Source organism: Pagrus major, chromosome 20, assembly GCF_040436345.1.
Source record: "Pagrus major chromosome 20, Pma_NU_1.0".
Classification (NCBI taxonomy): Eukaryota; Metazoa; Chordata; class Actinopteri; order Spariformes; family Sparidae; genus Pagrus; species Pagrus major.
In genome coordinates this window covers 6,569,393-6,583,343 of record NC_133234.1, presented here as the reverse complement: position 1 = coordinate 6,583,343, position 13,951 = coordinate 6,569,393, and the positions used below count along the sequence as shown (strand labels likewise).

General features: G+C 40.6%; 1 protein-coding gene across 2 annotated transcripts in view; it reads left to right on the top strand.

Moving 5' to 3' along the window:
* The window catches only part of spag9b (sperm associated antigen 9b), a 49,429-nt gene that overhangs the window by 21,159 nt on the left and 14,319 nt on the right, over nt 1–13,951 (top strand). Inside the window, exons 5-12 of one of the 2 annotated variants that reach the window (XM_073489080.1) lie at nt 3,783–3,930; nt 6,839–7,259; nt 7,379–7,469; nt 8,699–8,823; nt 11,140–11,197; nt 12,361–12,513; nt 12,605–12,662; nt 12,935–13,065. In XM_073489080.1, coding sequence (XP_073345181.1) covers nt 3,783–3,930; nt 6,839–7,259; nt 7,379–7,469; nt 8,699–8,823; nt 11,140–11,197; nt 12,361–12,513; nt 12,605–12,662; nt 12,935–13,065 — 1,185 coding nt within the window. Of the gene's footprint in view, nt 1–3,782; nt 3,931–6,838; nt 7,260–7,378; nt 7,470–8,698; nt 8,824–11,139; nt 11,198–12,360; nt 12,514–12,604; nt 12,663–12,931; nt 13,066–13,951 lie in introns of both variants that reach the window. The other variant, XM_073489079.1, reaches the window with a different exon arrangement.

The window sequence follows — 13,951 nt, the reverse complement described above, 5'->3', positions numbered from 1 at the left end:
TGCCGGAAGTCGTGGCCATAATTTAGGGATTTAATGATCGATAGAGATAGTCTAATGATGGCATAGCTGTAAGTGCTATTAAAGGAATGTTTAAATGTAAAATCAAATTGAATCCTGACCTTACATATATTATGTAATAATGCATTAAAATGTCCAAAAAACAACTAGACCTTTCTGATATATTTTGTTGAGTTGTGTACTTACTCTCTAGAAATCAGAGAGAGCCCGAGAGTGCAGAAGTCAGTGAGTCACATAGATAGATTTTCATTGGCAATAATGGCTGCTAAACAATGAAGACAAATCTTCCACTAACCCAAGCTACTAACACCTTTGTTTTGTTTGACCCCTAGTGGCCAAAATTATATACTGTAATGTACCATTTAAAATAAAAAACAGATAGAATCTTGGATTTATAGAATCTTGGATTTGTAGAATCTTGACACCCTTTACTGTAGAGTCTTGTTGCCAAAAAAAGTGAACATTCAACAGCTCTTTTTGTATACCACTGCTGAGATTTACTGTTGTAAAACTATAAAACATGAAACAGTCCAACAGGTGTGAATAGGGTGTTATACAATGTCACTGTATGTGAATGCACCATGGACTGGATGTGTGCATTCAGGCAGCCCAATGTATTTACAAGCCCCTCACTTTCCCTCTGGTTAATGCAGATATACTGTCAACCTCCCTCACTAACACACACACGCACACACACACACACACACACACACACACACACACACACACACACACACACACACACACACACACACACACACACACAGAGTTTTTGATCAGTGTCCGTGTTTTGCAGCCAATAAGCTGCAGCCTGAGAAGAGGCATATGGAACGAGCTGCCTCAGCATCCAAAAGAGAGAGAGGGAGATGCGGCGAGACAGAGAGGGAGGGGTGGTGGGTGCTATCGGAGTGAGAGACTGTACGAGCTTTCCAGGCTGCACAGTGGCAAATGCGTCGCATCTCGCCAGAGGAGAGGAAGAGTGAAGGAGGAAGGCAAACAGAATCACCTGCCAGAGAAAGACACTGGGGGAGAGGCGCTGCTGCTGCCACCAGCCTCTCCCTGCTCTATGTGGATGATCTGCTGCTCTGTTGCTGCTGCTTTAATCAGTCACTGCTGCTGAAGCCACCAGGATTACTGTTATTGTGACTGCTGCTGGCAGATTAACCTGCTCCCACTCTCTGTCTGCCTCACCATTCAGCTGCAGTATACAGACCCACTGCTCTGGCGTGACTCTCGACTGGACGGATACAGCATTTTACCCTCAGCTATATGTAATTTAAGTGGTTGGTGTCCGATCAGAGGTCTGCCAAGGTGAATTTGGTGCCTCATCTGCAGTCATCGTCTGTGCCCCTTCAACGGCCACGTCCCTGTTGAGGCACTGGGCCATGATCTGGGGGGGCCATGAGCCCCGGGTGTATGCTGCTGTTTGTTTTTGGCTTTGTAGGGGGAGCCGTGGTCATCAACTCTGCTGTACTGGTCTCTCTGTCAGTGCTGCTGCTAGTTCACTACTCTGTCTCTACCGGTGGCTTACCTGCCCTGCCTTCCTTACCCTCCTTACCCAGACCCAGCAGGTATTATCTTTGTGTATGTGTGTTATCTTTATGTATGTAAACTCAGTGTAATCTGTGTCTTTTGTAGCCATGCAGTCACAGTGTTGCTGCCATGTGGGTGTGTTACAGTCAGACAGTATGAGACTGCACACAAAAGTAGGTCAAGTGAGGAACGGATGGGGAAAAATGGCAGAGTCATACCTAGAAGACTACACCACCTTTAGAGTTTATAACTGTTTGTGATTATTCTCGTCATTTACAGTAGTTAACATCTTTTCTGAGATGAAATAGTAATGAAGGAATGACGGTGAGCATTTGATTTTTTTTCCCCCTCACCCTTCAGTTCAAATAACAAAAGGCAGCATTGGTCACCATCAGTGGCCTGTATGTGACCTCATCCTCTCAATATGGTGGTGTGTCCATTGTTTTTGAGCTGCAGCTTTTCACCGCTGCCTGTCGGCTGCTCTTTTCACCGTGGCAGCCATTGTTCTGCTCGCAATGTACAATATTTCTTTCATACCCAGTCACTGGAGGGAGAATTGCTGCAGGTCTGATGCAATGTATTTATTTCAATGTGTTACTGAATATTGAAAGTCTTGAGAGTTGTTGTGAAATGGTTTGAAAGTTTGAATATAAACTCCCCCATGCAGGAGGGAGCTGGTTAATGAGTTTTATTGTGAGAGCTGAAGATGCTGATGTGTCCCTGCCTGTGTGTGAAGAGTCTCAGCAGGCAGAGTACATATCCATCAAATGGATTTGTGTTATTGCCTGAGCTCACAGGTGGGAGGTAATGAATTTTATAAGACAACCAGCTTTGTTTCTCTACCCACAATTCAGTGCCAAACTGTCTCGAGGGGGTCTTTGCTGCAAGACCTCTGTGTGAAGTCTTTACTCAGATTGTTTAGTACAACTGATTACACAGATTACATAATTCCAAAATGAACAGCTTGAAATGCAAATGCAAATAAAATGCATTATCTGTAATGTATGGAGCTTTAGGGTGACTGAAGAACTGTGGCTGTTACACAAAACTTTATTCATCACTTGACACTATAGCCTATTCGACTATGTGTCACTTTCTCTCCAGAAACCTCATCGCAACATGAGAGAGAGGGTCACAACATTCAAACTAATGAAAACCTATCCAACGTCATTTATAGTGTGAAATTCATCCCAGTTTTTACTATCCAGTATAAATCGTATGTTCTTGCGCCATGCTGTTCTTCACACTGCTTTCCATCCTTAAGGTCTCCTTTAATACCAAAATAATTCTTGATGTTTTCAGGCTTGCTGGCAGCATGGCAACAGTGATAGCAATGACTGTCTGTCAGCCACTTTAATCATGACAGAAGTATCTCAACAACTATTACACGGTTTGCCACAGAATTCTGTACAAATATCCATTTTACCCACAGGATGACTCTTAATGACATTCTTGAGTTGGCACCACCAGCAGGTCAAGTTTTAACGTATTCAGTAGGGATGCCACGGTGTGGAAACTTTCCCAACATCTTGTGACATAACTCAACATGTACAAGATGGGATGCATCCTACTGACTTTGGTGATCCCTTCACTTTCCCTCTAGTGTCCTCCTGACCACTGTTGGATAGATTGCCATGACATTTAGTACACACATTAATGTTCCCCTCTGGATAACTTGTAATAACTTTGGTAAACCCATAACTTTTCCTTTAGCGGCATAATTCAAATGTTAGCATGCTAAACGGTCGGCGACAGTGTATGAATGTGTGTGTGAATGTGTTTTAAAGCCCTTTTGAGTGGTCAGTAGACTGGAAAAAGCACTATAGAAATTCAAGTCCATTTACCATTTACTATGTCTGCCTACATTATAGATTAAATTGTGCTCAATTTTGACTAAATTTGTGATTTTCTGAGCGTTTTCTTACTTTGTTTTTCTTTAAGTCCACTAGTTGAAGTTCAGCCTTTAGATGAGAGAAATTAGTCATTAAGAACATTCCTACTAAAAACTATACCTGTATCAACATTTTAACATGCAGATGTTAGCATTTAGCTCAAAGCACCAATATGCCTTGATACAGCCTCAGAACTGAGTTTTGATTTCTCTTTACTCTAATTAAGTAAGAGTGACTTGACCAACAGGCCACTCTCTCTTTAACACTTGTTTATACCTTTCTTTCAGAATTGCGCTTTCCATTTGAGTCATCCTTCAATAAATTTCTCTCTGTTTCCAGGAAGGAGCGTCCCATCTCCATGGGAATATTCCAACTTCCTGGGACTGATGGTATGACCCTTGACGTCCAGAGGGAACCTGTTGACACCCCTTCTGAGCCATGGAGATTCAACAACCTCAGCCATCCACGGTCGAACACAAGCCTCAAGGTATGACTCACTGTGAAGGAAAAAAAAGAAGGACTTCTTTATATCACTAGTTGTGAAGTGTAAAGTTACAGTCTGAAGTTGGCCTGTAAAGCTTCCCACGGACCAGACTGGTGACATCATCCCCAGCTCACTTAAAAGGGAAACAAAATGCAAACATTCAATGCCAGCAAACACCAAAGAAAGAGAGTACATTTCTATTCCGAGAGAAAGGATTGTTCAGTGTGTCCAGAATTTTTAGCAGCCTGTTTAATGGGGTGGCTTGGAGCCCAGCAAGTGGAGGAAGTGGTACCATTTGGGGGCCTGCCTTTAACCCCAAGGGAGGGTGGAAAGGACAGAGTGTCTTCACATTGTTGCTGTTGGAAACCATGCTGCAAGCAAGGCGCCATCATGAATATTAATGACTGCCTAATACATATTCATTTGCTGTTATTATACTAGAAAAGGGTCAGATAGAAATTGTAAGTGTTTTGAGTTCTGGTAACCTTTATTTTGACCCATTATCAGGACTTGTGTTTTATAACTGGCAGCCAAGGTGTGCCGTTTAACCCATTTAATATGGATTGAGTATGGATGGTTGATCAGACGGATGGAGGGATGGATGATAGGATGATAACTAATCAAAAAATTAGGGATTTTGGAATATGGGTGCATATATACATGTGCATGGATATGCAATGAAAGTCAAATGAATTGTGTGGCATTTTTGGGGTGGGGGACCAAAAATATTCACAAAACACAAAATAACCCTCTCTTCCTCAGCCTTCTCAGCAGCACAGAGGAAGGAATAAAGTTACACACTTTTGTGGACCCTGTCAAATGTACATTAGCCAAGCTAGAGGATGTACATATTGGCTATTTTTTGCTTCAGTAACTAGCAGATTTCTGAAGGAGAGGCAAGTGCAGTCTTGACTCTGATGTTTGTCCCCAGAAGTGGCATAATAACTACACACAGAGAGGGAGAGGAGGGAGAGGGAGTGTGACATCACTCTCTGGTCAGGACATCTTTACTCCACTATATCTTTACATAGCTAATACTTTTTTCCTGACATCTCGTGACGCTGAATGTTGTATACTTGACCTTTTATCCGTAGGTGTTTCTCACTCAATTTATACTCACACACACAGTCTTACCAGGCACCCTCAGAGCAGATACACAGCAGTGCTGTTGTGTTTTGTCCTCTGACTTGACATTTTCCAAAGATTTACAGTTAATGATCCCTTCCCTCTCACTGTGTGTGTGTGTGTGTGTGTGTGTGTGTGTGTGTGTGTGTGTGTGTGTGTGTGTGTGTGTGTGTGTGTGTGTGTGTGTGTGTGTGTGTGTGTGTGTGTGTGTGTGTGTGTGTGTGTGTGTGTGTGTGTGCGCGCGCGTGTGTGCGTGTGTGCGTGCGCGTGTGTGAATGCTTTTTGGAGAGTTGGCGAGCCATTATCAGCAGAGTAGAAGCAGAGGGAAGCTTCCCCCCTATTGTCTGCTCAGTGCTACTATAGCAACAAACGCGTGACAACAGCAAGAGATGTGAAAGAAAAAACTCCCATCAGTGCTGAGAGAGATATGTTGGGACATAAGTTGGGAGACAACAACAGTATGGAGTGTACTTTTCAAATAGTTTCTTATTCAATGTGTGTGAAAGCCTAATGCTGGCTCTGTTGTCAATGTGACCTAGGGATCTGTGTTGATGCTTTGTTGTTGTCCTGATTGATTTTTTTTTTTCCCATCAGGCACTGTGCTATTTATAGGACTGAAGCCACTACAAAGGGCTGCTAAGAGCTGATGAAACCTTACGAGTATTTGATTGGTATTGTCCAATATAAATCCAGTTCATTTTCATTTACCTTGACAGAAAGCCTTTGCCAACCAGGTCACCTTGTGTAGCAGCAGAAGCCATAAATACTGCTCACTACATGGTTCAGTCCCACAGCTTTGTTTTATTTTTTTCGTATCAGTTCTAATGGAAAATCCTTTTACCGTTCATTCTTGCAACATCCATTCATATCTGTGTCTTACATAAAGCCTTGGTTTTGCTTAGCTTTTTTTTGCTCTTGCAATTTTTATATCTTCATCTGGCTTCAAAATTGATTCATTGAGCAGACATTTTGGTGAGTCATAGCAGGAAAAGCACATGTGTAATTGATAACATTAAATGTACTGCATTCACTTTAGAGTTAGTGGCTTACTGTGACAGTTGATGCAGCTGAGCCAAAATATGTTTTGTTCTGTGGAAAAGATTTTATAGCTTCTTTTTCTGTGTTACTGGGTTATGTGCTTATCTTAAAATGGTTATGGATTACCAGAATAGGTTATGTTTGTGAAACATGGAGTGTCCTGGTTGCATGTTGTGGTTTGGTTAGTGTTTGTGTTGGCTGTAACTGCACAACAAGGTGTTAAAATGATTTTTGGCTTCATTTTATTTAAATGGGGGGATTGTAAATGTATGTGCTAATGTCATTTTCTGAAGGAGTCTTGAAGTTTGAAGACTCTTAACTCAAGGTCAACTCACCTGCTGTCTACTGAGCTAACACTTGAATTTGCTCAGTTGTCACGTCACCTACAGTACGTATGGAACTTCAGCCATAGTTGAAAGCTCCAAATGAAGATAGTGAGTAGTCCCTGGGTTAAGATTATTTTTGACGGACTAGTCAGGTCAGCTCTGTCACTCATTTCTTCGTAATGTTTTTCTTTATCTATTATTTTTAGTTTTATATTTTCACTATATTTTTAGCTGACTTTGGCAATAGAGTTGTGATAATCAGATTTTTTCTTTTTTTACTTGTTTGGATTACAAATATGCGAGAGGTTCATGATTTTGAACAACAAAAACATATAATGTTGACTTCATGAAGATCATAATTGTATCTTTTGTTGTCCTTGTTCACCTCTCTTCTCTGTCCCCTTCTCTTCTTCCATCTTCAGGATGAATTGTCCGGTGCGAACTGTGGAGGCTCCAAGTCCAGTTCTCCAGCCACCCAGGGAAGTGCCTCCAAAAGTGGATCACCTGTGTCTTCACAAGCTGGAGGATCCAAATCCAACAGCCTCATGTCCTCCCAGGGTGGCAGCTCTAAATCAAACACCCCCACATCTACATACAGTGCTAACTCCCAGTCCACCACACCACTATCTCCTCACGATGGAGTGTCAGCTGTCAGGGCTGAGTCTGCCTCTGCCACATCTGTTTCTACTGCTGCTTCCGATGTCACCATGGAGTCTGTGGACATGCCCCTGCAGGAGCAGGAAGTTTCAGACAGGCTCAACAAGAACCTGGACAGAAACGGTGGGAAACCAGAGAGCAGTAAGAACATTACAGCGGTGCAGGAAGGACAGCAGGGTCCTGATGGTCAGTAATGCAGTTAAAACACCTTCATGTTAATACTAGACAAGTAGCAATTTGACATCAACTACCTGCTGTTTGAGTGAACTCATTCTTTTGTTTTGTGTCTCTGCTGGTTGTACTAGATGGAGCAGACAACCTGGAAAAGTCTGAGGTGCAGGCCATCATAGAATCCACTCCAGAGCTGGACATGGACCTTGATCCCAGAGGAACAAGGTACAGAACTGATGAATAGATATTTTGTTATCATTAGTTTGTAACATAGATGCGATTGCCGAGAAAACCTGGTTGCATGTAGTGCAGGTGACGTTTGAGGAAGCAGGTAGAATGATGAATCTCTGAATCGGATGACAAGCCAGTGTGTCCCACACATAGACTTTTCTTTGGTGGGCCGCCCAGGTTTATTAACGCCAAAGTATATTTGGCTAACCATTTTAGCATTTTTACTTTTATTGTTATCCTTCTGAGAGAACGACCCCATCCGCGATCATTTAACTAGTGGAAAATCTGTCCTCATTCTACCCCTCTGGGCAACTGATAACTGCATGCTCTGCAGAAAAACGCAGAGAGAGTCTCTGGTTTTGATCCCTGATAAGTGCCAGGTGTGGCATTGTGTGCCAAATCCAAATGGGGTAGAACTGTGCACTGTCTGGTTTTGGAGAACACATTCAATTCAAATTCAGTTTTGTAAATCTTTGGCCTCAGAAGTCATTAAATAGTCCCAAATTAGAATTTGTGAAGTCTTAATTGCCAGAAACATTTGATCTAATTTTGCTTATCTATCTTTTAATTTCTTTATGTCAAAATGAGTCAAGTTCCTCTGTGTGAAAGTCCACATTTCTGATGTCACAAATCTTTAAACCTACCACTGAATCCAATACTCTTTTTACTTTAAACTTTACTAACCCACTTACCTTATCCAAAATGTGGATTAGCCGACCCTCCTAATAACCCTTACTCCTGAATAAAACCCACCTCTGCATGGAACCACATACTGTATAAACTACTTATCTGCTATGTTTGAATAAGAAAAATATGATTTTTTGAAAAGATCATCCTTGTCCTTGCATGGTCTACTACTTGTAGACACCCTACTTTCAAACATTGTATATGTAGGGGCAGGCTTGGTCCACCAATTTCTGTAACTTTCCAAAACTGATAATCTGACATTCACAACTGCTTCACAAAGCAATGGGGCAGCTGTGCAGACACAAGAAAGTAAGCAGGGTTTGACTCCTCTCACTAAATCACAAAAAATGATTCAAAATAACTGCTAAAATTCTTTTACACATTATATTCAAATTCCAATAGGTATTCATTCAAAGAATTAAACTTAAAGCTATGTTCACATTTAATGGCGATATTCAGGGAGATGGTCATATTGTGATAACATGCCTCCTTCATCATGATAATCATCAATTTCTCAATCTTCTCTGTCCTTCCAGCACGCCTTCTAAAAGTGGCATTGAAAATCTGGCATTTGACCGCAATACAGACTCTCTGTTTGAGGAGCTGTCATCTGCAGCAAATGACATGATAGGAGACGTGGACGAAGGAGCCGACCTGCTGGGTAAGATGCCTCACTCTTTCCTTACTTGATACTATACAGTGTTTCCCCTAGGATGGAGCTGTAGCAGCGGAGGTGTCACACGCGTGCACATTTGTTTTTGTATGTTGGCAAAGTGCGCCGTCAGAGAGGTTTCTGTCGGTCTGCCGGCAGCATAAGGGCTGTAAGTGCATAAAGTACATGTCAAGTGCCCTCACTGTTGAAAGGTATTAGTGCAGAACTCCCCACTTGAAAGGTAGCTAATCTCGGGAGGACTTCACAGGATTCCACTCATCACACCTTTGCTCTTTTTACTTCTTTCTTTTTATTTATGGAAGTTGGATGCAATTGTGAATAGTGGTCAGGTGAAAAACCTTTAAACACAAACAAACACCATGTTAAGAAAATGAAACAAGATAAACATACAAATTCTTTATATAACCAGAAATAAACCCTGTAAATAAGCAGCAAATAATTAATCCCAAATAAATAAGTTAAACCGTATACAGCTATCACCTTCAAACATTTGATTTAACCTTATGATTCTAAGATTTTAACTTTGCAATAAATCAGCTCTCCAGGATAAATCCAAATATGTGATACTTTAAACTGCATTTAACCATAAAATATTTTAATTTCATTCATTTAACGTGATCCCAACCATATCACCCAAGTGCTCACCACCATTAAGTGGACACCAGCAGTGCAACAAGCTCACCGGCTGCATCTCCCCCGAAAGCCCAGCTCTGCACAAACAAATCTTGGTATCTGGTCCAAATCTCAGTCACCTCTCATGCTGCGTGCTCCCACTGCTGCTCTGTAGTGATTGTGAGTGTGTGTGTGACTCCAAACCCAGCTAATTTACCAACCACCCTCACCTGGTGCACTCAGCCTGCTGCATTCAGCTGCGAGAGGCACTCGACCTGGTGTATCCAGGCTGGAGGGGCGTGGCCCACAGTTCAGCTCCACAGTACATATGAGGTGTAATTTTTTTTTTTTAACTTGTCCGAAAATGTAAAACAATGCAGGGCCAAATCAGTTTTGGAGGGGACAATTACATGACATTTTCTCAATTCCTGAAGGGGAAACCAAATGTAGTGCTGAAAGAAAAATGAACATTGTGTCACCCTGGCAGCTAAGAAAAACTGTATAGCTACTGCAAACACAGCTAGTTGTGTTTATAGTGATATACTGTGGGGGAATTCATATTTTCCCAGGATGGGGGCTCTTGTCCCCCTGGGATTTATGCCTATATGATTTGACAAACCATTTTTAGTTTATGTGTGACCGACTAGGTGACCATATACATCCACTAGATGCTAGCTAGCGACTGGCTGTCAATCATTCTTACAATCATTCATTCTTAACTCTTTGTTTTTCTAGAACTTGCATCACCACAGTGTTGTATCATCAATAAGTGCTAATTTACTTGAATGTAACAACGTTTTCAGTGATAAAATAACTTATGTTTATGATGGTCTCTTATGAATCCTGTCTAAATAATAATTATTGAGTTGACATTCAGGTGAGCGCAAAGTTCCTCGTGTATATGCAGTGCAAAATATTATAACGTTAGATTCTAAAGTTATAAGAAGGTGTCCTCTCTTCTGTGCTTACTCACAGGTGTAATTGACCTGCAATTTGAAGCGTCCATAGCGCTAAATAATATAGGCTAACTGTAAGAGGTAAAACGCATAGATAAAATTCCTCCTCTCCTCTCACCCCCTCTCCTCCTTCTCCTCCTCTCCCTTTTCCTTGCCTCTGCTCTTGAAAAAAAAAAAAATCAGCAGTGGTGGTCAAATATCTGCAGCGGAGGTGTGCTGCTGCTAGATGCATATAGGGTAAACACTGCTATAATCTCAACACAGTCTCTACTTTTGAAAACAATTTTCTTCCCTGCTGTATTTTCTGAATTGTTTTTTTTTTCTTTGGCTGCTGGGCTTTATCGTCCTTGCAGATGAGTTTTCTGGTGTGTATCAATAAATTCCCCTCAGATCTTATTACCAATTCCTTATTCTCAACATTTGTGTCCCTAATTCTGTGCTCATTTCCCTCTGTGACTTCTTTATTTATGTACAGATCAATAGAGTAGAATGGTGCTACTGTGTTGTGAAGGGCAGTAATACCATAATAGACTGCTGATGTTCAAATGAGACCATTTAACTTATTCAGTCTTCCATCATCTCTTGCATGGCTCTCAGACTACAACTTTCTCGGTAAGACTGTGAGAACAATATGGTAGTACGTAGGATAGATCTCTATGTTTTTCCCTTTCATTTTGGAGCAAATGAGAAGATGAAACATTTATATTGTATTCTCATTACGGGTGGTCATTTTCAGGTATGGGTCGCGAAGTCGAACATCTTATCCATGAGAACACCCAGCTGCTGGAGACCAAGTTAGTACTCATTTGTATAACTACTGAAGAGTTCATTTCTTTTCTAATGTAATCAATAGGGATGTAATAATGTACAAAATCTTGCGATATCGTGATTAAAACTGCTTTGTCGTCAAGGGACTGTGACGATATCTACCAACATATCATGTGGTAATTTGTCTCGTAAAGTTCATGGATCTAGCAAGGGAAAATGATATAAATGCATTCTACCATCTCTCCTTGTCATTGTATTGTTCTGTTTGAACAGCAGTGGACGCAATCAGACTAATTAGGAAGACAGCGTCCCGTTATTATGGGTCTCACCTGAGTTCTCATAAGACCCAACCTACTCTGCCTCTGATGTGTTGGCTTTGTGACAGTGTGTTTACAGGCGGGGAAACTACAGCCATCTGTGTTTTTATAAACCAACCACGAGAAAAACACGTCAACCCATTAACACCAGACACCAACTGAATATATAGTTAGGAAATAATAATGTGTCAGTTGCGCTGACAGAGATTTCCGTGGCCCTGGTTGTCTTCTAAAGATATTTTCTTTGTTTTTTTAATATTGTGATAAATATCGTACCGTTGACTAGTTATCGTTATGATTTCATACTGTGAGGTTTTCCACTATTATTCAGTATATAACAATATTCCAAATGTATTAAACAGGTCATGAAAACAGCAAATTCTGTTTGGATATTCTGAATTAGGCCTTATTCCAAAAGTAGCATTTTTGGATTAAGACATTTTGGATATATCGAGATTGGTTTTAGGAACATACTTTGGACATGTATACAGTGCATTCAGAATGACAGGTTAAAATGTCATGGTTTTTGTGACTGTAAAGGTTTACTGTAACTGAATGTATATGTATGTGTATATTTTGTGCATGTAAACATAGTCACTGAAGTAACTACAGTGCATCACCATTGCAGACATTGAGTCATGTCAATGTTAATAAGTCAGGTTGCATGCCAAATACCTGCATTATCTTCCCTATTTGTTTATTTTAAAGATTGATATTGATAATGAGCTGAATTTAACTAATACCAGAATACATCAAAACAGAGATAACCTTCTTGTTGCATTATCATGAAACAGGACAGCGCTGCCACCTTGTGTTTAATATGGATCTTACACTAGAAGAATGTTTATGTTCATGTATTCATTTGTTTCTAGAAATGCTTTGAATGTGGTGAAAAATGACCTGATAGCACGCATGGATGAACTGGCATGTGAGAAGGAGGGCCTGCGAGGTGAGCTGGATGCTGTCACTCAGGCCAAGACCAAACTGGAGGAGAAGAACAAAGAATTAGAAGAAGAACTCAGGAAGTGAGTCACGTTGAACTGCCCACCACTCTACATATTGAAAGTGTATACTGTAGAAAGATGGAGGCTAAAGACTTTGTGTACTCACTTGCAGGATTCGAGCAGAGCTTGAGGAGGCCAAACAGAAGGTCAAGCCTGAAAACGAGGATGATGTGAGTCCTTGATAATTATTGTCTGAGTGTGTGTTACACCTGTGTGGATTAGAGGAATGCTACCTTAACGGTGAACCTGTTTTAGATATCTCGAAATATGACCACTTCCATGGCAATGCTTCCTTTTTAAAAGCTTCGTGGCCATCATATTAATCTGATTAATTCTGATTTTAAATAAAAGGCCAATTAAAGCATGTGTCGTGTACTGTATAACCTGCATATGTATTAAATAGTGATACAGGCATCTCGTGCTTATTTTTTTTTGCCAGCAGAGTGATGTGCCAACAGCACAGAGAAAGCGCTTCACCAGGGTTGAGATGGCCAGAGTCTTGATGGAGAGGAACCAGTACAAGGAGAGGCTGATGGAGCTGCAGGAGGCTGTCAGATGGACAGAGATGATCCGGTAAGACAGGAAGCACAGAGGCTGCAAGTAGTGGACAATATGAAGTAAGGCTGAAGAAATGGAGGACAACATATAACTGTGGTCCCCCATGATTTAAGTTATTTTCTATAAGTCAAACTGCAGTACCACATTTGTGGTCAACATTAGGGATAGTGATTATCAGCCTGCCTGATTATCAGGGCCAATGTTCAGCATTTTTCCGGTTATTGGTATCAATGGTTTTTGTGGCTGATTGCTGATAATATAAATGTATTTAAGATGAATTAAATGGAATAAGAAATGCACTACTTTGGCTTTGCTGCAGGTATGATAAGTATGGTACCTTAGTAAATTGTACTTAATTCTAAATTTAAATACTAAGATGTTCATATTTACTGCAAATGTGTATCGTTCCAATTATAGGTTATCGGTCTCCTTGATAACTAGTAATTGGTATTGGCCCTGAAAATGACATATCAGTCGATCCCTTATTGACATAGTGTTAAACAAAACATGAGTGCACCATAAATAATCACAATTCAATAGAATAACCAGCTTGTTGTAGAGGTCAAATTAGTTAGAGAGACATTTAAATGTGCCTTGTTTTCTATGGAAAAATTCATCAATTTAGCTCACATTATTATTAATACATTAGTGGTGCACTGTACATTATCATTGCATTCAAAAGTAGATATGACGAAAGAAAGTGTTGAAGAGTCAAAAGACACAGCCCACAACTACCTGTACTGGTGTTTCATCTATAAAACTATCTGTGGCCAAGTGTAATAAGTACAGACAACAGCATACAGCAGAGCAAGCTAAAACAACAAAATAACATTAATTAGCTACAGCTGAGTAAACCTACCTTTTTCTTCTTTCTACTTTGCCTAATTACGTTTTACACATT